At 37.0% G+C, this 26,324-nt stretch overlaps 1 protein-coding gene across 7 annotated transcripts in view; it reads left to right on the top strand.

The window, feature by feature from the left end:
• Positions 1–26,324, top strand: part of ash1 (histone-lysine N-methyltransferase ash1) — a 1,128,611-nt gene that overhangs the window by 536,542 nt on the left and 565,745 nt on the right. For all 7 annotated transcript variants that reach the window (XM_090378882.1, XM_090378880.1, XM_090378881.1 and 4 more), the window contains one exon: positions 1,341–1,545. In XM_090378882.1, coding sequence (XP_090235008.1) covers positions 1,341–1,545 — 205 coding nt within the window. The remainder of the gene's footprint in view (positions 1–1,340; positions 1,546–26,324) is intronic.

The following is a 26,324-nucleotide window of genomic DNA, read 5'->3' as shown; positions in this document are numbered from 1 at the left end:
TTTTGCCTTCGGTTCATCATGAGAAGTGTTACTTGACTAATTTTTTCTTATTTGGATTTCTTTTTACCTATAGGTTTCTTGGGCTTTATCACTTTCAGAAAGTTGTAATATTCCTCGTCAATATCTTGGTCCTGAGCAGTCTGCAAATTTGCTCAAATTTGTTCTTAAGTTCCAGTACACACTGCTTTTTCTTCTCTTCTGTTATCTCAAAGACCTTCATATTATTTACTCGAGTTAGTTTTTTTCCTTTCTTTTCTTACATCTATATCAAGTGTGCATCTTACCATTCTGTGATCACTTTCAACATTTACCTTATTCAGGACGGTAACATCATTACCGTCAATCTTCTGTTAGTGAGGATGAAGTTGATTTCATTAGTTGTAATCCATTTGGACTCTTCCATCTCCACTTTCTGTTCACCTTTTTCTTGAAAAAAGTGTTCATTTCTGACAATCCTCGAGATTCTGCAAATTCCACAAGTCTTTCACCTCTTTCATTTTTTCACCAATTCCAAAATTTTCTATAGTTCCCCTTTCTACGCTGTTTTGTCTCTTTTCAACCTTAGCATCGGAGTCTCCCATAATGATGGTGTGTAGTGAGTTTTCTGCTCATCTAGAAGAGTCTCAATTTCGGTGTACATTTCTTCAACGTCTTCATCATCATGGGTCGATGTTGGTGCATAAATCATTATAACCTTTAGCTTGTACCTCTTAGAAATACTGAATAGTAGTCTTAACACCCTTGGTGATGTACTTTGCAATCACATATCAGTGCCCAAAACTACATAGTGCTCTCACTTTTTTAGATCATTCTAGTCCCAGTAAACAAAGCATTAGTTGTGAGCTGCCTTGGAAATACCAAGAACAGATTGTCAGCCTCCTTTTTTGAGATTTGATTGGTATTCGTATATTGTTGAATTGCTCATGGTAAAGTTTATAATGTATGACCTGTTACTGAAATTGTTCTTTCTGTATTGTTTATTTAAATTCAGTTATTTTAGGTAAAATTCTAAGTTATACTTAATAATTAATTTATTACTTCAATAAGGATTTATCCCATTAATAAATCTGTTGTTTAACTAATAGCAGGAAATTAATTTAATGTACATTTAATGTTTTTACAGTTTATCACATTTGTGCCTCTAGCTGGTTATTTCCTAAAGTAGTCAGGTTATAATCTCTCTCTCTCTCCAAATGTGAAAATATGCTATCCACTTGTAATGGAGCATTTTATCACTTTTGTGCTTCTCACTGTAGTTACTAAACTTTTTTTCCAGAATCTTAATTTTTTTTTTGGTAAATTTCTTAGGCAGTGAGTTTATAATCACTCTCTTTTTTTAGACCAAATGTGAAAATATGCCATCAACTCGTAATGGAGCTGTCCCATTGAAACCAATGTCTCATCAACAGCGATGTTTTGTTCAGAAACATCATTGTTTTTTGTTAAGAAATTATGAGAAGGTTAAGAGAATGAAAGAACAGGCTCGTATTGCTGCCCAAAATAGAGAAAAAGAATGCTTCAGAGATCGCTTGTTGAGTAAACAAGGTATAGTAGTAGTTTTTATGATGATTTCGGTTAAGTTAAAATCTTTTAATTTTCTTATAAATATGAGCTCGGCCATTCATTATGCATGTGTATAATACAAGTCCACAGTCACTGGCTTTCATTGTTCAGATGGATTAAATGAATTTCTTACAAACGTTACATAAACACATTTACAAAAAAAGCTTCAAAATCACTGGTGTGAAATAGTGGTCTCCAGTCTGAAGTTACAGAATAGTTCTGGGAATGGGTGATTCATTGAAAATAGAACAAGTTAGTGAATGTAGGCAACATTCAACTCAAGGAGTTGTGCAAGCAAAGGTAGATTACAAGAAATGTATCGCAAGGATGCTAAGAAAAACAGCTTCACTTATATAAAAATTCTAGAAAGAAGGGAGTGAATCCTATTGGTCTCCTTGATATCGATAGTGGGACTGTTGATGATCCTGCTCAGATAGCTGATAATCTGAATGAGTATTTTGTATCTACATTCACCTATGAGGAGTTATTAAGGGAGGAAAATGCCAGAAGTTTATCAAACTGTAACAGCGTGCTTAATGATTTCGTAATAACTGAGAGCAAATTGGAGGATAAATTGTTGAAGTTAAACCTAAGAAAGGCACCTAGGGTGGATGGGATCTATCCAGTTATATTATAGAAGGTGGCAAAGGAAGTAAGCAAACCCTTAGCCATAATTATGAGAGCATCCTTGGACCGAGGAGAAGTCCCCATGGATTAGAGATATGCAAATGCATCCCCAATTCACAGAGGGGGATCTGAGGGTGACACGAGTAATTACAGATCAGTTGCCAACCGGGCTAGCCGGGTGGGCAAAGTGCCTGCCTGGCAACCCAAAGGTCGTGGGTTCGAATCCCGCCTCGAGCTTGGATCAAAGTACTGCAAAAACCTTGGGAGGTGCATTATGGGCACAGAAGCCGATGCGCCAACAACTACCAAAAAAAAAAACAGATCAGTCGGTGTAACTTCTGTTCTGGGGAAAATAATGGAGTCTCTGGTAAAAGATGCATTGCAGGATCATTTAGACAAGACTGCAGTAATAATTCAGACACCGCATGGGTTTTTGATGGGAAAGCCTTGTTTGACAAATTTGATTGGATAATATGATGTGTTTACAAAGGAACTGGATACAAAAAATAATTTTGATATCATAAACTTGGATTTCAGGAAATATTTTGACACTGTTGTGCATGGAAGACTACTGTACAAATTGGAGCAATATGGTATTAAGGTTAAGTTACTACAATGGATAAAAGGTTGGTTGAGTGGGAAAAGGCAGAGAGTGATAATTGGTGGACAGTCCTCTTTTTGGACTAATGTTATTAGTGGTTTCCCCCCTCCACGGTTCGGTTTTGGGCCCATTTTTGTTTTGTATATTTATCAATGATATTGATAAAGGTATATCAGGCTTAATGTTGAAGTTTGCAGATGATACTAAGATTGGCAGTGTTGTTAATGACAGTGTGCTGCTGTAATAGTATCTAGAAAATTTATGCAGATGGGCTGAGATGTGGCAACTGAAGTTTAACATAGACCAATGCAAAGTACTGCATATGGGTAGCAGTAACCTCAGAGAAAAGTACCAACTGTTTAGGGTGGTAGAAAATGAAAAAGATCTGGGAGTAATTTTGCAGTGAGATATGAAGTTTTCTGAGCAATGCAGATAGGCTGCCAGAGCAGGTCACGGGGTATGTCAATGACATATATAAGAATTTTGCTGGTAGGGAAAAGGAGGTGATTACCCCTTTGTATGAGGCAGTGGTAAGGCCATGCCTTGATAATTGGGTACAGGTCTGGAAGTCTCATTTTAGGAAGGATGTAGAGTTGCTAAAACCAAGTACAAAGAAGGGTAACAAGATTGGTGAGGGGAACAAAGGGGTGCTCTTAACAAGAAAGGCTTAAGGTCTGCAAATTGCAGCACTTGGAGTGTAGACACCTGTGAGGCGATCTGATTGAGGTGTATAAGGCTTTGAATGGGTTTAGCCTGCTGAATTCTTATGAGATTCTTCTGCTTGCTCAGATTGCGAACCTGAGGGGCATAAATAAATTCAAATTGAGGAAAGACAGTTGTAGAATAGATGTGCGAAAATTTGCCTTTAGTCAGTGGGTGGTGAATTGCTGGAACAAACTTCCATCTGTCGTTGTGGAAGTTGATAGCTTAAATAAATTCAGGGAGGAACTGGACAAAATTTTAGTGGGAATGGATGTGATGTGTAGTGAAATTGTTTTTTTTTTTTTTTTGGCTGAGGCTACATAAACTCATATGCTTGCATTCATGCATGACGTGGCTCCATTCTAGTACATGTTGCATTTCAGGTATGTTAGTATATATCAAATAATATTCTTTCAATGAATGCATGGCAACAAACATCATATCCAGCACTTCAGCTACAATGTATATATTGTACTGATGGCATATGTTATTTTTAGTATGGAAAAAAAAAAAATATATATATAATAATAGCCTGGTGTCTATTGGTCTGATTTTAATGAAATTTGAAATGGATTGACAACCCTTTCTAAAAGCTAATTTTAAAATTTTATGAAAAATTGAACGAAATTTTCATAAACTTTGGATCAGTTTTCGTAATCAAGTTATTATATGCCAATGAACAGCATAATGGCAGAAGATTGGACATAGTAAACACATAATAAAGACTATAGGTGATTTTGCACCTATTTAATAATGTGTCAAAAATGATTTTATTAATATTTATATAAATAAGTAATCCATGGGGAAACAGTAGTAATAATAAAAGTATATAATTAGCCTAGTAGTTATGACACCAGACTGCCAATGGCATGGACCTGGGTTGAATCCAACTGCCAAAGAGCAGGGGGGGGGCAAATTTTTGAAAGTCACTTTGTAGCACATACCTTCCCCGAGGTTGAAGTGACAGCTGGGGCAGAGAGTTGTGCCATCTGGCATTTCTTCCATAATAACTACCTACCAGTGGATGTAAAAGCCAAAGCTAAAACAGGTTCACTTCTGTAGCTGGATGAAGATGCGAAGTAGAATTGTTGAACATACTGCATCGAGTGTGGCACAGGATAGAGTCAATCCTGTTCAGGCCTTAGACAGAGTGGGTAGTTTGAAAAGTCAGATAGTCTGTTGTGGACTACAATGGAGCAAATGGCACTGTCTCCTGTATGGCTACCCCAACTGATAGCCAAGACCACCCAGCCATACCATCTGGAAGTGCTTCCTGAACAACTGCAGTTAGTGAAAACCCAGGAAGGAAGAAGAAGACAACGCATGAAGTAAAGCATCGATGTAAAGAAGTTAGAGATAGACATGACAGTATACAAGATGAAACTTTGTACCAACTGGTTGGAATGGTTCCCGACTGTTCGGGTCACTGAACAGCAATAGCAGACCAGAGATGGACTATCATCAAGAAGAACCTGATAGCTCGTGCAATCTCGGATAAAATCAAGCAGGGTGTGAGCAACAAACTACAAACAACAGCCGACCGGGTTAGCCGGGTGGGTAAAGTGCCTGCCTGGTAACACAAAGGTCGCGGGTTCGAATCCCGCCTTAGGCTTGGATCAGAGCAGAAAATGCAAAAACCTTGTGAGGTGCAATTTGGCCACAGAAGCTGATGCGCCACCAACTACCAAAAAAAAAAAAAAAAAACCCAATCAATACGGATGCAACAGAACCAGAACTGGAGAAGGAGCAGCAACTACAAGCCAAAATGGAAAGAGACAATATCCAGAATAAAAGAAGAATCTAAGAAATCCCTAACAGAATTTGAAGGAAAGGCTCCCACAAAGACCCCCATCATATTGAGGCAGAGACCCAACAGAATCCTGTGGCAAGTTACAGACAACCTCAGTAGGCAACTAATACCGGATTACCTCTACCACCACCACCACCACCACCACCACAACAACAACAACAACTACAAAGTAACAACTAGACACGATCTGCACAGCCATTTACTGTGCGACTGTAGCAGCCACTAGAAGGAGCTGAAGGGAAACCAGTGAACAACATAACAGAAAATGCAAAGACAAGGAATCACCAGTCTGGGAAAGAAGGTTACAGCAGAAGCTAGGAGAGGTAGGAGTGAACATAGGCCAACTGGCCCAGTCTCAATGGGGTTACAGAAGTAAGAAGCTGATCAGAAGAGTGAAGGTCATCTTCAAGAAAGACAGCAAACATGAGACCTATAATCAGAGGACCAAAGAATACTTTGACACCCTCAAGCAGAAACTCCTGGCACTCAGTAAGAAACTTTGCTGTCACAAGGAGAGTACTCAGAGGAAAACAGACAACGACAACAGGATATTTTAAAATCAGAGAGGTTTCTACAGGAAAATCAGACAACAGGAGAAGGAAGATACTGGAACCCCCCCAACCAGAAGGCACTCAAGGAGTTCTGAGGCAACCCATGGAACAGTGAAGTTAGTCATAACAACCATGCCCTCTGGATAGATCTAGGAAGGAAGAAAACCACGAACATACAAGAGATGACAGAATGGGAGAATTGGGAGGAAGAAGTACAACAGTCGTTCAGGAAGTCCCACAACTAGCAAACCCAAGGAATAGATTACATCCACTACTACTGGTCAAGAAGTTCAACTGCACACAGAATCAATAGCATAGCAGTTCACCCAGTTAATAATGCACCCTGACACGATCACAGAGTCTCTGACTCAAGTAATCACCAACCTGAAAACTAAGGACAAAGACATCATGAACTCGGCAAAATACAGACCAATCACCTTTCTCCAACAATGTACAAGATCCTGACCATCTGCATAACTAAAAAGATATCAGACCACTTGAGGAGCCAGAATGTCATGGCTGAGCAGCAAGAGGGATGTGAGCCGATGAGCAAAGGATGGAAATGGCGATTGACCAGTGATGCTGCAGTTATGGAGCAAGCCTACAAGAAGCACCACAACTTATACACAGCCTAAATCAACTACTGCATGGCCTTCGACTCTGTGCCATAGCTGGCTGATAGAGACACTGAATATTTACAAAGTCAGTCTGAACTGATACGCCTCCTAAAATCGACTGTGGCAAAATGGAGGACATCAAGGTCGAGAACATCATGATCAGACCGATACCCATCAGAAGAGCAATCTTCCAGGGAGATACCCTGAGCCCACTATAGTTCTATCTAGCATTCAACCTGATCCTCCAGGCTTAATAACAGCAAGTATGGATATACCCTCAAAGAAGGGAGGAAGAACCTGTACTCCTTCTCTCACCTGATGTATATTCTAGTCGGATTAAACTACTAGCTGAAAACTGGTGAACAGATTGAAGCCATAACAGAAGAAGAGACACAAAGATATCTGGGAAGGTGCAGGCCCACAGAACAGAATGAGATCAAGGTCCACCGTGACATGGCACGTTATAAAAATAATTGTATTTGCACCATAAAAAACTAAAAACAAACCAACTAATCAAAGCCCATCTGATGGAGAAATACCATCAGAGTCCATGAGAAGCCTGTTAAAAGCAATGCTGAATGGCAGTAACATAGTCACAGCCATGAACACTTGCACAGTCCCATTACTAATGTACTCCTACAGGGTCGTAGATTGGATCAACACTGAGCTGGAGGAGATTATGAGATCGAAAAGGACAATGACCAAGAGTCACCAACACCACTTGTAATTGGCCATCAAGCGACTGACCATAGCCAGTAAAGAAGGAGGGAGGGAGGAAGGGATTGATTGACATCATTGAACAAGAGAAGGCAATTAAAAACCTGCACAATTACTTCCAGGAAAACTCTGCACCAATCTACCAAGTCCAAAGAAAGATAGCATACAACACTCAACCTCATCAAGGAAACCACACTCACACTGACAGAAGAAACAGACAGAAAGGCAGCTGAAGAAGACATTTCGTGGTAGGCACTATAATGACCTCCATCAAGACTTAGATAAAGAGTGTAGAGTGTATTTAGTGTCAAACGGCACCATGGGTTTTCCCCCCCCCCATCTCTACATAGTATACATTGTAGGTGTGAAACAGAACACTGTGAATGCCAGAGGTTCAAAAGTGTATGGATCTTGTATATGTGTAGTGTCGTGTACTGTGGTTCCTCTGGTCATTTGGCCGCTGGGACCCAATGTTGCCCAAACTCTGCCCTGTGGAGGCAGACCAGGTACACAAGTATTATAGTTGTTTACTCTGGCTGGTCCTGCCACCTAATTTCCTAAGATTTTAGTAGCTAAGACTGATTCACAATGGAGGCATGCAGTGTTACCTAGTGCCAGAAGTCTGTACTAGATGTAGTTCCCATGCATCATTCAACTTTCAGGAACATTTGCTAACCAAATATTCCCGAAAGTTGAATGATGCATCCTTGTATGTTAGGGGAACTTCGTTTTTTTTGGAATTCTTGTCTCAAAAGTGTTTTATTATTGATACAATTCTATACCATCTGGGACCCGCAAAAAAAAAAGGAAACTTACAGTCATTAACTGGGTTCCCCAAAAACATCATATGAATGGGTAGTCTAGGTTGCTTGTAGCTTGTGTACAAATAAATAAATAGCAACATGATCTTAAATAATTCAAATGACAATATGTGTAAATTATCAGTATAATCTTTATTTTCATCAGATTTGTACAAAACACAGCATTGTTACTATTAACTTCAGTGTTTTAATTCATTTTTTAAAAGTATTGTTGGTAGTTGTTAAAGTTAATAAAACTAGCAAATGTGCCCTTACACACATTCTTTTTAATGGGAATAACATAAAGAACGTTTAATTCCTCTATGGTAAATGTGGTCTGTTTGTTTAAGGTGAAAAGGCGATCTCGAAATAGAAGTGACTATATTTTTCAGTATTCTTGCACGCATATGTAAAGATAACTACTTTATCATTCGAATTATGTGAAATTCTAAAGACATGTTGCTTTCAAAAATAAGTTAACTCCTGTTTCCTCAATGTGTTTTGTGCTCTTTAAATCTGTTCATGAAGATACCTTTAAAAATGTTTAACTTTATTAGGAATTCTTTCAACATTACAATCTGTTAGTTTTTCTTTTAAAATATAAGAGATGGTAACACAGTTCAATTCCAGCTATCAAATTTAATACCTTTAAATCACTTGAATGTTTTTTTTCACTATGAATCTCGTTGCTGATGATGATGCATGAGGCAGTTTAATAAACATAGTGAATTAATATAGAGAGTAGTGAGTTTGGGAAGAGTGAATAAGCAAGCAGTGAGCAACGTGGAAAAATATATATGAAAGTTTCGAAATGTTAAATCAAGTTAGCAAACTGCTGAATTATCTAAGTACTATAATGGATCACCAAGAATTAAAAGGGTAATTAACTTTAACTGGTTACAACATATTCTATTAATTTTTCAGTATTCCTTACATGTGCTGATCACAATAGCCAAAAAAATGCACTGTAAAATGGTGTATTTTGTAAGCAGTATATAAAAAAAAAAACTTTTTTGTTGTTTAAACCAAAGCCAAAAAATGGTGCATCACTGGGAGAAATCAAAGATAAAACCTACCTTATTAAATTATACTTAGGAACACTTGAACCACAAAATAAACAAGCAAATTAATTAATGTTGTTAATAGGGTCATAGGTAAGGCAAGTTGCTGTTTTTTTTTTCTATGAACCTAACTACTCCTATATCATATCAAAAAAAAAAATAATAATAAAATAAACTACACTAAACATAAAAATAAGATTTAGAATAGAAAAGAAATGGGGATCAAAGCAACAACCATCCTCTGGGGAGCACATGCATGGTTCCTGTCCCATAGTGAGGCAAACACCCACACCCCAAAGAATGAGAACTAATAAAATAATAACACAAAAAGCTTTATTTAGCTTTCTTCTTCTTTTGTCCCATTTTAGTTTAGCCCATGACTTTGATTTATTGTTATGCTACGAAACAGTGAAATCTTTGTCATTTTACAATTTAAGAAATGTATTCATTATTACAAGGTGATTGAGAAACTTGTAATAATTTTACAATGTCCTTTAGTTTGAACTTCATGTTGCAATTTGAAGCTCAAGGACATTCACCTTAGACAAATTTACAGGCTGTCATGAATCCTTTTGTATTTTATTATGGGTGATAATAAACTCAAAATTTATGGTCGCCAGAGATATCTAAATCATTCAAGCACATTAATGTAGCTATGCATTCTTGCAATTGAAATCTAAACTGTAAACCTAAAATAGTATCCTTTTCTGTTGAGTGGGTTGCTTATACTAAAAACAGAAAGATTGTTATAATTTTACAATATCCTTTAGCTTCAACTTCATATTGTTATAATTTTACAATATCCTTTAGCTTCAACTCCATATTGCAAGTTGAAGCTCAAGGACATTCACCTTAGACAAATTTATAAGCTGTCATGCATCTTTTTGCATTTTATTAATGGATGATAATAACCTCAGAAATATATGGTCAGCAGAGCTATCTAAATCATTCAAGCACTTTAAGTAGTAGTAGTAGTAGTAGTAGTAGTGGCACTTGATGCAAGAAAGCAAGTGTAGGAGTTATGCAGCATCAGCCAAAAAAAAAAAAAAAAAAAATCACACCCTACCCTCCAATTGCCTGTCCAGTTCCTCCTTAAATTTATTTAACCTATCAACTTCCACAACGACAGATGGAAGTTTGTTCCAGCAATTAACCACCCGCTGGCTAAAGGCAAATTTCCGCACATCTATTCTACATCTATCCTTTCTTAATTTGAACTTATGTCCCCGTAGGTTCGTATTCTGAACAAGTGGGAGGATCCCATCAGAATTCAGCGTGCTCAACCCATTCAAGGCCTTATAGACCTCAATCAGATCACCGCGCAGGTGCCTAGTCTCCAGCCACTGCAATTTGCAGAACTTAAGCCTCTCTTGGTAAGAGGATCCCTTCATTCCCCTCACCAATCGTGTTGCTCTTCTCTGTACACGCTCAAGCAAATCTACATCCATCCTAAAATGAGGCCTCCAGACCTGTACGCAGTACTCAAGGCGTGGCCTGACCATTGCCTTATACAGAGGGACAATCACCTCCTTTTCCCTGCTAGCAAAATTCCTATATATCATTGACAAAACCCCATGACCTGCCCTAGCAGCCTGTCTACATTGCTCAGAAAACTTCATATCTGACTGCACAATTACTCCCAGGTCTTTTTCATTTTCTACCACCTTAAGTGTAGTACCACACAGTTGGTACGTTTCTCTGGGGTTACTTCTACCCATATGCAGTACTTTGCATTTGTCAAGGTTAAACTTCAGTTGCCACTTCTTAGCCCATCTGCCCAAATTATCTAGATCCTGTTGCAGTAGCACACTGCCATTACTGTCATTAACAACCCTGCCAACCTTCGTGTCATCTGCAAACTTCGACATTAAGCCTGATATACCTTCATCAATATCATTGATAAATATACAAAACAACAGTGGACCCAACACCGAACCCTGTGGGACTCCACTAATAACATTAGTCCACGAAGAGCAGCACCCATTGATTACCACCCTCTGTCTTCTCCCACTTAACCATCCTTTTATCCATTGTAGCAACTTACCCTTAATACCATTCTGCTCCAATTTGTACAGTAGTCTTCCATGCGCAACAGTGTCAAAAGCTTTCCTGAAATCCAAGTATATGATATCAAAATTATTTTTTGCATCCAGTTCCTTTGTGACCACATCATAATAACCAATCAAATTTGTCAGACAAGACTTTCCCTTAACAAACCCATGCTGTGTCTGAATTATTGCTGCAGTCTTGTCTAGATGATCCTGCAATGCATCTTTAACCAGTGACTCCATTATTTTACCCGGAACAGAAGTTAAACTAACTGGTCTGTAATTATTCGTGTCACCCTTCGAACCTCCTTTGTGAATTGGGGATACATTTGCACATCTCCAGTCCATGGGAACCTCCCCTGAATCCAAGGATGCTCTCATAATTATGGCTAAGGGTTTGCTTAGTTGCTTTGCCGCCTCCTTTAATATAACTGGATAGATCCCATCCGCCCCAGGTGCCTTTCTTATGTTTAACTTCAACAATTTCTCCTCCACTTTGCTCTCAGTTATTACAAAATCATTAAGCACACTGCTACAATTTGATAACCTTCTTCCATTTTCAAACTGTAATGATTCCTCACGTGTGAATGTAGATGCAAAATACTCATTCAGTTTGTTTGCTATCTGAGCAGGATCATCAACAGTCGAACCATCGATGTCAAGTGGACCAATCATATTCAGCCCCTTCCTTTTAGAGTTTATATAAGTAAAGAAATCCTTGCTGTTTTTCTTAGCATCTTTTGCCAAAGATTTCTCGTAATCCGCCTTTGCCTGCCGAACCTCCTTTGTGACCTGATTACAGACTAGCTTATATCTGCTACAGGCTTCTGCGTCGCCTGATAATTTATATGCATCCCATGCATTTTTCTTCTCTGTCACAAGTCTCATTAGTTCATTTGATAACCATTTAGGCCTAAACCTTGAACAATATTTCTTCATCGGTATGAAAAGTCTAGTAGCTTCCACGATTAATTCCTTGAATGCTTCCCACTTAGAATTTACTGTTTGTAACATCGTCAGTCGATCCCACTGTACAGAATTTAAAAACTGTCTGAGACCACTGTACTCCCCTTTACGGAAGCAAAAACCCTTTCCTTTACCCCTGACGGTAGTTACCTCTTTGAGTAAATCCCACTTCAGCACACTGTGATCACTGCCACCTAGTGGTTCCTTTATCTGCAAATTCTTAATACACGAATGATCACTGCTGATAACCAGATCAAGAGTATTACTTTCTCTGGTTGCCTCTCGAACATGCTGCTGCAGAAAACAATCATCCAATAAATCCACAAAAGTCTGACTAGTGTGTGAGTGACCAACCCACAAGTTCCAGTCAATATCTGGGAAGTTAAAATCCCCCATTATAAGACATTCTGATTTACTGGCCCACTCTATTTCTCTGTACAATTGTTCATTGTACTCATTCGAGTCATTAGGCCTATAACACACTCCTTCTCTTATTTTTGCTTTTGCAGTGCTTATGTCACACCAAACTGACTCAACAGTGCACTGTCCATCTATATTAACTGGATGCACTTCTTTTGATTTTATGTTTTTCTTAATTAACAGCATAACACCTCCTCCCTTTCTGTCCTGTCTATCCTTTCTGTACACATTGTACTCCCCAAATTCCAGTTCTGCATTCCTTATATCTTTGTGACACCACATCTCTGCTATCCCAACAATATCCGCCTTTGATGTCTTGACCAACACTTCAAATTCATCAAATATATTTACTATACTTCTAGCATTGGTATACATGCAAGCATACATGCTCCTATGCCTATTCCTTGTTACCCTAACACATCCCATATACCCAACTATTCCAGGATGACTGCCATCCGTCCCTGAAACCCCCAACACCCCTCGCTCCAGGTCGCTTCTTATTCTAATAGAAGTTGTGCAAGAATCACCTTCACCTCTGCCTGCGGTTACTGTTAAACTATTAGTCTTTGTATCCCCCCAAGCTAGCAGTTTTCCGACCCACCTAACACTGCCTCGATAGCATCAGCAAATATTCTTGCATCCTTTCTATTTAAGTGTATCCCATCCCTGTAGAAGCAATCTCTCCTGTTAACAAGTACAGTCCAGTCTGAAAAAAATTCTACCCCTTGAGCCTTGCACAATCTTTCCAGGGCCGAATTGATCGACAAGGCTCTCATCATATACTCCCTCCTATCGTGTCTGGGCAGAATTGCAGACACTTTCAAATTCAACCCTAATTCTCGGCTTTTTTTCAACAGTGACCTGTACTTGTTGAGTAATTCTGCCGGTCTCCTACTCTTAATATCATTAGTGCCAACGTGTACAACTATATCACCTTTTGTGCCCTTGAAAGATGATATCCGCTCTACAACGTCATCAACCTTTGCCCCTGGCAGACATACCCTGGTCCTGTTCCACCTATCCTTTTTACATAGCATGTTCCCCGTTTCCCTGACAATAGAGTCACCAACAACTAATAGTTCCTGTGGGACCAGCGCATTCTGCCTTGGGGGTTGCCGCTGTGTTGCGTGATGACCAAGTGCAAGCTCTGGCGTTGATGTGGGCAGCTGAGAGCTTGATGGGCCCCTCAATTTATTTCCTTCGAGGCCATCCACCCTGTCCTTCAAACTCTTATATAGGCCCATAACAACGCTGAGTTGTCGCCTGATTTCCATACACTCCTTACATCGCGCACACACAAAGACATCCCCCATGGCAATATCATGTTCCGTTCCAGAGAGTTCGGCAAACATTTCACAAGTTGCACATTTTTTTAGGCTGTGACGCGTTGGAGAATCGCCCCCCTCAGTTCTCCCCCGAGTCACAACACTCCTGCCACTTTGTTCCCGTTGCTTTGCTGCTCTAGTTCGGGGCATGGTAGTTTAAATTAATAAAATCAATAAATTAAATGTCAGTAGTATTTGAATAGAAACTATGAAATAGAAACAGTGAAGCGTGTTACTATATAATTATGCGTTAGAGCTACCTCAATTAAAAAATTTGAATTCCCTACAAAAACTTTGAATTCCCTATATACAAAAACAATGGCTACAAAAATCGAACAAAAATAACGGTTTTACCTATCGTAAGTAAAATCCACAAAAACTCTTTATCTAAATTAAAATAAAAAATAACCAGCGTAACTATAACTATATGACTACGTATTAAGTACAATATAAAACAACAATCATGTAAATAAAAGGCAAACACTTATCGTTCTTGCGGAGCCTGTAACTGTCAGCTGTAACTTTTAAATAGAGTCAGTGCCGATTTATAATTTTATAATTTTACAATATCCTTTAGCTTCAACTTCATATTGCAAGTTGAAGCACAAGGACATTCACCTTAGACAAATTTATAAGCTGTCATGCATCTTTTTGCATTTTATTAATGGATGATAATAACCTCAGAAATATATGGTCAGCAGAGCTATCTAAATCATTCAAGCACTTTAATGTAGCTATGCATTTATTCAAAACCTTCTCACAGATGCTTCTTGCCATTTAAATCCTTTTCTGTTGAGTGTGTCTACTGCTTATACTAAAAACAGAAAGAACTTTATAAAATCTTTGCTGTCATAAAAGAAAATTTAGAATGCTAAGAAGATCACCACATCAATTAAGAATTGTAACCTAATTCCCTTTGGAATGACTTCTTGCTATTCTGAATTATATTGTTCTTACTGGTAGACTTTTTAGCATTACATGCAAGAAAGCAAGCTTATACAGCATCAGCCAAAAAAACAAACAAACTCTTCTCATTTCAGCCATCCACTCGCTCCATATGTTTGTCTAGTTCTGCCTTGAATTTATTTAAGCTGTCAACTTCTACAACGACAGATGGAAGTTTGTTCCAGCAATCAGCCACCTGCTGGCTAAAGGCAAATTTATGCACATCTATCCTACAACTGTCTTTCTTCAATGTGAATTTATGCCCTGTCAGGGGATTATTCTGAACAAGAGGAAGAATCCCATCAGCATTGAGCATGCTCAAATCATTCAAGCCTTATACTCCTCAATCAGATCAGATCAGATCACTTCGCAGGTGCCTAGTTTCCAGACATTGAAATTTGCAAAACTTAAGCCTTTCTCCGTAAGAGCAACCTTTTGTTCCATTCACTAATCTTGCTGCCCTTCTCTGTACTCATTCCAGCAGCTCTACATCCTTCTTAAAATGAGACCTCCAGACCTGTATACAGTACTCAAGGTGTGGCCTGACCATTGCCTTATCATAGTCAGTGATATACAGAAAAATTTCTGTATATCACTGACAAGACACTATCTGCACTGCTCAGTAAACTTCATATCTGCCTGTACAATTACCCCAGGTCCTTTTCATTCTCTATCTCTGTCAGTGTAGTACCACATAGTTGATACATTACTTTGGGGTTACTGCTTCCCATATGCAGTAATTTACATTTGTCAATGTTAAACTTCATTTGCCACCTCTCAGCTCATCTGCTCAACTTTTCTAGATCCTGTTGCAGCAGCGTACTGTCATTAGTGTCATTAACAACCCTGCTGACCTTCGTATCATCTGCAAACTTGGACATCAAGCCTAAGATACCACCATCAACATCATTAATAAATACAGAAAACAACAATGGACCCAACACTAAACCCTGGGGGACTGCACTAATACCATTAGTCCACGGTGAGTAGTGTCCATTGATTACCACTCTCTGTCTTCTCCCACTCAACCATCCCTTTATCCATAGCAGCAATTTCCCTACAATGCCACACTGCTCCAATTTGTGCAGCAGTCTTCCACGTGGAACAGTATCAAGCTCCTTTCTGAGATCCAAATATATGATATCAAAATTATTCTTTGCATCCAGTTCCTTTGTGACCACATCATAGTATCTAATCAAATTGGTCAAACACCACTTCCTCTTTACAAACCCATGCCGTGTCCGAGCTATGACTGAAGTCTTGTCTAGATGATCCTTCATCGCTTCTTTAACCAGTTCCGCCATTAATTTCCTTGGAACAGAAGTTAAACTAATAGGTCTGTAATTACTTGTCACCCTTTAATCCTCCTTTGTGAACTGGGGTCAGATTTGCACATCTCCAGTCAATGGGTACCTTTCCTGGGTCCAAGGAAGCTCTCATAATTATGGCTAAGGGTTTGCTTACTTCCTTTGCTGCCTCCTTTAATATAACTGGATAGGCCCCAGGTGTCTTTCTTATGTTTATCTTCAACAATTTCTCCTCCTTCTCTTTGCTCTCAGTTATTACAAAATCATCTAGTCACTGCCAGAGTTTAATTCACCTCTGGTATTCCCCTTCTTGAATAACTCCTCATGAATACTTGAATACCATCTGAGTTTATTTTCAGATTAATTGATTTTAATTAGCTGATTCATTATTTTTATGAAGGAATTGGATATATTATATATATACTTATAACGGGACCTGATAACAGGTTGTGCGGTTAAAAAAGTTGAAGTAAAGAATTTGATAATTGGCAATTTTTTTTACATCTGCATGGTTTAGTTATTTTTAATTAGAAACCTGTCAAACAAGACCACCTAACATTACCCTAGAAAGATTTATCAATTGTAGTTTAACACATATAGCAATCTGATGAACATACGCACTGTACAAATAGAAAATGAAATTAAGTAGAAATTTTTCTTAATTATTTGTGGTATATTTCTGCATCTAATAAATTACTATTATGAAAGAAGAAAGAAACAATATGTATTGGTCCTCAGTTGGGCAACTGAAAAGTTCACAAGGAAGCTGGAAATATAAGAAATTATCCAATTTATGCTTAGCATTTAACCTCACAGCAGTGCTGATTGTGAAAGGAATATTTTCCCAGGTGAAAAAAACAAACAGAGTTCAGATCTCTCTTTGGAAATTTGGAAATGCTTCTGCTTCTCAAGCCTTGGGCTATTGTAATGAACAAAATTTTGGCTCATCATTTCTGTAGAGGACAAAGTCTGCAGTAGTGTCTTTCTGCAGTAGTACAGAAAAATTTATTTATTTTATTTTTTAACCTGCTTTTTTTTGCCTGTTTTGGCCAACGATGTCCTAAACCTTAAGAGTCTTTGTGAGCGGCTACAGCTACTCATCTTTTCCCAGGAATTTCATTCTCTTTCATAAGGCTAAACCTTATTGTCTATATCCTTAAAATTTCTTAATTTGGTGACTGCACAAAGGTTATATGCCAAAATCTCCTGCTTACAAATAACTAATTTCCAGCATTTTAAAAGTCAAAAGTTACTAGCTGTGAAATGTGTATAACAGCAATGTAAGTGTCTTATTTCACCCACCCACACAAAAAACTGTAATGCTATGTCATCAGCAGGAAAGATGAAGATAGTGTTAGTTTTTTCGACCATTACAGTACTCTTCTAGTGCATTTTCATAAGCTAAACTTAAAACAGCAAATAATTTGGCCAAGTGAGATGGGCAGTAGTTGAATCAACCGATAACTGAGATTCTGTCAGAAAAAGTACATGGAGTTTGGCAGACTGCAAGTGGAAATGGACATCATTGAGATTAGTATTGAGACCACGTATATTTGTGAAACAAACCAGGAAGTGTTTGGGAGGTTTAGATCTTTTTGCAGATAAGCTTACTCTATAAGGTTGACAATTCATGATGTATTCAATAGTAAGGAAAAGTGGGGGGGGATGCTGTATGAAGTAATAATATTTTTGGATATGGCATACACATGGTAAGAATATACCCAGATCCTTGACATAACGTGGCCTTGACAATTCCACCCGCATACACACTACTCGGACTCCCTTCAGTCACTATTTGGCAGAGTAGAGGTAGCAAGATTATACACTAGCTGATCCAGAAGCCTCCTAAGGAGTTACCAATAGGTTCGGTCCAGTGTACTAACTAACTAACAGCTGGCCTGTGAACGCCGTTTTAGAGCTGTACCCTCGAAATGTAAGGCTGATTGGATCTCGCCATGATGTCCATCATGACCTCAAAAGTCATCAGTCATACTGCATGATGGAAGAGATGGGGAAGGGTTGACCGGAACTTAGCTTTGGAGACTTAACCCCACATCTGGTGAGTATCGGCTTGGCACACCCAGGGTCCTGTGCTGGATATCATCATTCTTCTCTTTCTTGGTGATTCCCCCCCCCCCCTCTCTCTCTCTCTCAGGGTAACTTCGGAAATTTTTTTGGCTGGTTCAGCATAAGCCTCAGGCTTCCTTGCACCATATGGCTAATAATAATAATAAAATAAACATGGGTTCCACCACTTCAAGCCTCCAATAAGCAAAGTGGTGGTATTGCACTGGTTGAGGAGAGTCATCTACCACCTAGTATTGCCTGGTAACACAGAGAGGCAGCACTCCTCCATGTGGTATGGGTGCCACACCTCAAACCCTGCTTACGTTGGTTCATACCTGGGTGTTAACCCAGTGTGCTTGTGCATGGAGGTTATACCCAGGATTACTAACACTCCTACCATCTTGAAGGTGCAAGCAGAGGATTTGGCTGTCACAAGCCAAGTAGACCCAATTTCGCCGATCGGGTCTACTTGGCTTGAATGTCACCCGAATATCATTCCATCAGCGTTTTAGACTCCCAGGTAGCAAGTACAGCTTGTCTGGCCTATCAGAGAGAATGTCTGACAACCTCAAGGACCAAGTGTAAATTGTATAGTGTAATACAATTTACACTATAAAAACAACTCTTTTAGAGAGCTATATAGCGAAAATTTCAACTTCCAAGGTCGTGGAACAAATTACTAAAAAACAATGTGTTATTGGGTTCACATTACGATATTTTCACGATACTACGGTGTCTCTGGAACAACTTAAAATTGTGAAGCGAGGTACACTATTGTATAGCTATGTGAGTGGTTTTAAATTCGGTATTTATGAATGTTTAACATTCATTTTTTGCAATTAATGTTCATGTTTTCGATTTTGTTGATTCTTGAGAAAAAAAAAAACTAACTCTTAAACCCGGAACTCGTGACTCGGGAACTGCCTGTATTGCTCATTTTTGGTCAATATGATGGAAAGGTATGTTGAAACTCAATCTGTCACTGTTGACATTTATAATGGTTTTGAACAAGTTTTCCATAGTGGCTTCTATATAAGCTCCCATCCTATGGATTCCCAAATGATTTTTCAATTGCATATTGAGTTTTCTCTCAGGCCATTAGCATCTCACACAGAGATGCTAGATGCATCTCTGTCTTCTAAATTTACCACTAATGTTGGTTTTCAGCAGAGTTCAGTTCTTTTTCCCACTATTTTCCTTGCCTTCACTATCTTGCCTTACTTTGTATTGCATATATATTTTTTTCCAGGATACCATTGGCATGTTCATAAGATTTTATGTTTCTTGGGCCGTTACATCGTACTGATTTTTCTCGGTTTACACTAAAACCTGCAAAACATTTTGTGTAAAATACACCATTAGCCTGTACCAACCAATATTACTAACATCTTTAACAGATATTATACTTAGACTATTTTAAATAATATATAATTATATATATATATATATATATATATATATATATATATATATAATTATACATATATTTAAATAATGTTGAAATAGTTGGAAAACAGAATATCATAATAAAAATAAAAAGGAGGGTATAGCATACATCAGGGGCAGCAAAAAGCTTATTCCTCTACATGATGCTTGAAATATAATCATATAAATTAGAATAAGGTTTAAAATCAGTACGACGTAATGGCCCAAGAAACATAAAATCTTATGTATGCGCCAATGGTATCCTGGAAAAAAATATATATTCAATACAAAGTAAGGTAAACCTTACATATTAAAATTGAAATAATGTTAATTATAGGTAAAGAGATACATTGAAAGGGACTTTTTCGAGGGCTAATCCTCTCAATGTATCAACCGTAATTAACGAGCTATCCATTTCTGTTGTCATAGCATAACCGTATCCAAATGATAGTTAGGTAGTATAAGATAACAATTCCAAAAGAAAGTAGGGTTGTATTTGATAGCATTTCCAAATGATGGTAAAATATTACGTGTTAGCTAAAATTTTAATATATGACAATTTAGTTGTTAGCTGGCTAGATGACTATTAGCCCGGCGAATAGCTAATTTACAAAATAATAATAGCTAGCATTACAAAAGAGTAATACATAGCATTATGTAGAATTATATAGAAAGAGATCCATCCATTGTTAAACAAATACGTATGTGGTATATTATATATCATATAGGTAGCAATAGTAGCATAAGCTAAAAGAAGGCGAACGGAAGCAGGGTAAAGTATAGCTATAGTACCTCAATCCGTCGGGCCAATAGTCATCTAGCCAGCTAACAACTAAATTGTCATATATTAAAATTTTGGCTAACACACAATATTTTACCATCATTTGGAAATGCTATCAAATACTACCCTACTTTCTTTTGGAATTGCTATCTTATACTACCTAACTATCATTTGGATACGGTTATGCTATGACAACAGAAATGGATAGCTCGTTAATTACGGTTGATACATTGAGAGGGTTAGCCCTCGAAAAAGTCCCTTTCAATGTATCTCTTTACCTATAATTAACATTATTAACTTCAATTTTAATATGTAAGGTTTACCTTACTTTGTATTTCATATATATTTTTTTCCAGGATACGATTGGCACGTACATAAGATTTTGTTTCTTAGGCCGTTATGTCGTACTGGTTTTTCTTGGTTTACACTATTATCCCACCCTTCTTGATTTGAATTTAGGTTTAATTTTGTCTTTTCGCTCTTGTCTTGCCGTAGTGCTGGCATTATTTTATTTTTATTTTTCTAATTTATATGATTAGATATATATATATATATATATATTAAATGTAATTTAAAGTCAAAGTTACAGTTGATGGAAAAATGAATAAGCAAGGTATGACATGTATGACATGACCTGTATTCGACTTATAACTAAATTTGCCCAATCATAACTGATGACAGCCCTACCAGCTTTTATTTAATTTTATTTTACTTTATTTTATTTAATCATTTGGCATTCATATTTTTACTTTACAGTTCCTTCAGCTCCAAATTGGCTTTGCAATTCAGCCCAAAATTTTCTTAATTTATCATAATTTTTAGGATACATTCTTTTGCCTTTTTCAAATCTACATTACTTCTCTTTTCTACTATCCTTACCCTTCTAGTCCCTGGCACCTTGTGTAATTTTCACTTCCATCTATCCAAACTTTATCAGACTTATCTGTTCTTACATGCTTGCTTTTATATATACATGTATATTGTAAAATCAACAGGGATTACCTTTATTTTTGATATAGGATTGCTTCTATTTCAATGAACTCTCCTAGTCCAATGCTTTAAAATTTTAAAATTTAATTATAATGATCATATAAAACTGATAAAAAATATTAAACATCTTCCCCACTGTCAGAACAATTGTGAATCAAACCCCACAGTCTCAATATTGAGTGCTCAACACAACCCCAGTTTTCAACCACCATATCTCTGCCAGTAAGGAAAATATTACTTCTATCAACATTAAATTTAAATAGTCTAAAAACCTTAGCTGCATGTGGAGCATTTTTTCTCTTCTTTCATTAAGTCGGACTAAAACGTTTTGAAACTATATGTTCACAGGAATAAGAGCAACACAAAAATCAACCAGAAGCATTTGTCTTATGTAGTAATTTTTGTTCTTCATGCATACACAGAAATGACCAATCATCCGATAATAAGAATGGTATACAGATATTACAGTAAAATCTCATTAATAGAAACTCGGTTTATAGAAAGTACTTGTTTATATGAAGTACATACTATTCCCCTGGAAAGGATAGGCTTTTCTATGTAAATATATTCGATTATTATAAAATTCGGTTAATATGTATTACAAAGTTATTTTTCACCCCGTGAGAAATAAATATTGTCATTTTGTATGTTTAATACAAATCTTGGCAGAGCAATCCGATTAATGCCCCCAGATCACCTGGCTCCCAACTTCCCAAAGGGTGGCACTGACTTGTTAGAAATTAGTTTTGTGTAAACATAAGCAGTTCATGGTAGCTACAATGTCAAGTGCACTCTGCAAAACATCTTTCTGAAGGCAGAGTTGTTAAATTAACAGAATAGAAAGTTTTTCTAAGTTGTTTACATGCACTCCCTTGCTCTCCACGGGAATAAGGTCAGTTGCAGTTGTTACCCCAGTTGAAAGAGTCTTTTGCTATCATATATAGCAACCTATTTTTTGTGCCATTTTATCTGAGCTGATGTCTTTTTTGGAACTTGTGTTTTTAAATTAATTTAAATTTTTTTTATATTAAATCTTATCTAGCACTTATTGCGACAAAATGTAGACGGACAGAATTGAGCCTGGAAATTAAACTAAGAATTATACAAGAGGCTGATAGGATGGAAAGAAGCAAAACAGACATTGCAAAAGAATACAACATCGCTTTACGTACTTTATCTGCAATACTGAAAAACCAAAAAAGACTTGAAAAATTGCATGACACTGGAGCAGTGATGAAAAACAGGAAAAGAATTCGTGGTGCAAAACACAAGGAGCTTGAAATAAAACTTTTTGAGTGGTACCAACAAATGCGTACCTCTAATTTGCCAATATCAGGTCCAATTTTTCAAGAAAAGGCAAATTATCTAGTTCAGCAACATGGGATTAGCGACTTCAAATGCAGCAGTGGCTGGCTCGAAAGATTTAAAGACAGGAATAACTTGGTTTCGCTAAATGTTTGCGGTGAGTCTGGATTAGTTGACAAAAAAGGCTACAGACTGGTTGTGTTCTGTACAGTCCATCCTTGAAAAACATGAGGCAAAGAATATTTTTAATCTTGACGAGACAAGTTTATTTTATAATTTGCTGCCAAACTAAACATTTGCTATTTGAGGCGAGTCTTGTCATGGTCGAAAATTAAGTAAACAAAGACTCACTGTTCTGTTATGCTGCAATTCAGATGGCAGTACAAAACTACGCTCACTTGTGATTGATAAGTTTTCCAAGCCAAGATGTTTTTAAGTAGTTAACCAACTTCCCTGTGATTATGAGGCCAATAGAAGTACTTGGCTTAAGTGCAAAATTTTTCAGTCTTGGTTATCAAAATTGGACAGAAGAATGGCTTCAGAAAAAAGTAACATTTTGATGATTCTAGACTGTTGTACAGCACATTCTGCCGAGATACTTAAGTTGAGAAATATATATACGGCTGTTGTTTTATCCCCCAGTGCTACCAGTTTAATGCAACCACTGGATCAAGGCATTATTTTTAACCTCAAGAGAGCATATAGAGCCCACCTGATAAGGTACTTGATCCGCAACATAGAAGGAGGGAACGATTTGTAGCCAAATTGGAATGTCTTGGATGCTATCTGTAATTTTGTTATTGCTTGGGAAAGTATTACATCAAGTGTAATAATCAACTGTTTCAGAAAGAGTAGCTTTGTAGAGAACATAATCGAAAAACATGGTCCAGCAGAAGAATGTGATAGCAACAGTAAGGAGTGGAGGAATTTGAAGGAGCATATGGATTTTGTTGGCGAATTTGAAGAGTTTGTGGAGGTGGATGATGAAGTTGCTACTACTGCAACGCCAACACCAGAAGAGCTGCTGGGTACCAAACAAAACAATGGTGTTTTTGTTACCAGCGAAAGTGAAGAAGCGCACACACTGCTATCTAAAAAAGATGCCCAAAATGCATTGAACATAATAGAGAATGCGTTGGCCTACACTAATGTTGATAAAGAAAGAACTATTTCGTTTGATAACGTCTGTGCTGTAGTTAAAAATGCATGTAGGTCAAAAACTCTGCAAACAACATTGGATTCTTTCTTTAAATTAGATTAATTTATTAAAAAGTTAATGGTTTGTATGTCTTCTTTTATATTAAGATTGTAATTCTTTTTAGTGTTATACTAAAATATTGTATATATCAAAATATATACTGTACAATATTTTCATTTCCATTAATATTAGGCGCCTCCGTAGCCAGGTGGGAAGGAGCAGCAGTGCGTAGCACACGCTTCTTGATTAGACCGGGGTTCGAGCCCGTCACCACCAAATACGGAGGATGCGGAAAGGTCAAGGAATGACCACCGCATATCCCGGAGCAATATGGCCTTAGTTGCTAATGCTCCTAAAAACCAAATAACAAACAAACAATCCATTAATATTTCTTTTCTCTTAGTTTATCTTACAAATAAAATCTTTAAAAAATATGTTATTCCTATTACTGTATTGTTAGACAAGGCTTTTGTTTTTATTTTTGATATTATTATATATTATTATTCTTAGATATACAGTATGTACCAAAAAAAAAAAAAAAAAAAACGGAAAAATTTTGACACTTTTGGGGGATCTCATTACTACAAACCTCGTTATTACAAAACATGAAAATTTAGGTCCCTTGAACTTTGTATTAATGAGATTCCACTGTAATTGAATAATTACATAACTTCATCTCTAGGATTATCCGCAATAAGTAATTTATAGTAATTATGTTGAATATTTATAATCAATTATAAATGTTCAACATAACTACTATTTATAATCAATTATAAATATTCAACATAACTACTATAAATTATTTATTGCTGAAACCTTAGAGATAAAGTTACGTAATAATTGAATTAATGTCCATAGACTATTCTTATTACTGGACGATTGGTCATTAGCATTAGTAGAGGCATATGATTCAAGATAGCAAGCTTATACAGCATCAGCCAAAAAAAAATACTCTCCAATTTCACCCCTCCATTCGTTCGAAATACCTGTCCAGCTCAGCCTTAAATTTATTTAGGCTATCAACTACCACAATAAGGGATGGAAGTCTGTTCCACCAACAAGCTACCCTCTGGCTAAAGGCAAATTTCTGCACATCTATCCTACATCTGTCTTTCCTCAATTTGAATTTATACCCTCTCAGGGATTATTCTGAGGAGGAGGAAGAATCCCATCAGCATTGAGCATGCTCAAACTGTTCAAGACATTATACACATCAATCAGATCACCTCACGGGTGCCTAGTCTCCAGACACTGTAATTTGCAAAACTTATCGCCTTTCTTCGTAAGAGCAACCCTTTGTTCCATTCACTAATCTTGTTGCCCTTCTCTGTACTCATTCCAATAGCTCTACGTCCTTCTTAAAATGAGGCCTCCAGACCTGCATACAGTACTCAAAGTGTGGCCTGACCATTACCTTATATTAGGGCAATGTGCATGCATGAAGAACAAAAATTACTACATAAGACATGCTTCTGGTTGATTTTTGTGTTGCTCTTATCCCTGTGAACATGTAGTTTTGAAAAGTTTTAATCCAATTTAAAGAAAGAAGAGAAAAAATTCTCCATGTGCAGCTAAGCTTTTTAGACTTTTTAAGTTTAATGTTGATAGATGTAATATTTTCCTTACTGCAGAGGTATGGTGGTTGAAAACTGGGGTTGTGTTGAGCACTCAATATTGAGACTGCGCAGCTTGATTCACTGTTTTTCTGACAGTGGGGAAGATGTTTAATATTTTCTATAAGTTTTATATCATCATTATAATTAAAGTTTAAAACGTTGGACCAGGAGAGTTCATTGAAATAGAAGCAATCCTATATCAAAAATAAAGTTGATTTCAGCTTTATATAGGAAGTACTGAGCACTTAATAGCTCTCTATTATCAAATCTATTTATTATCTACAGTTTATTCACCTTAAATCTCGCTTCTCCCTCTCCTTTCAAAATCCAAAATTCGATTACTACCTTTTCGATTTATATTTCACGCATTCGTTTATACTGACTTAATCTTCCTTTCACATTATACATTAACACACAAAATTCTTAGTTGATATTATTATATCAAATTTTATCCTTTTATCCCTGTTAACCGTGGCTGAATGGTTAATAGGATTAAAACAAGACTATACTAGAATTACACTGAAATATATGCTGCCCAAAAATATCATATCTGGTTTTTAAAACAATGTCTTTCTGAAAATTTCAGCTATTTTGAAAATCCCAGGAATACAGTGTTTAGTTTGTACTACATCAAGTAATATAGTAAAACAGCTTTAAATTCTCAATTTCATCTTAAAAAGATATATTTTATCATATTCAACGACATCGTAATATTTTTAAAAAACATCTTAACATTATCAATTGGAAAAACCTAAAGTCATCCATTCAATTAAAAATTGATGCCCAAGCCATTACATAAAATAATAGACATTTCTTAAAATTATAAGCCTTTAGGGATTTTCCTTATAATAGAAGTCATTATTCTTCATATAATCGATATGC

Source organism: Mastigoproctus giganteus, chromosome 8, assembly GCF_048544385.1.
Source record: "Mastigoproctus giganteus isolate SK-2022 chromosome 8, ASM4854438v1, whole genome shotgun sequence".
NCBI lineage: Eukaryota > Metazoa > Arthropoda > Arachnida > Uropygi > Thelyphonidae > Mastigoproctus > Mastigoproctus giganteus.
Note: the sequence above shows the minus strand (reverse complement) of the source record. Positions and strands in the feature narration are given on the sequence as shown.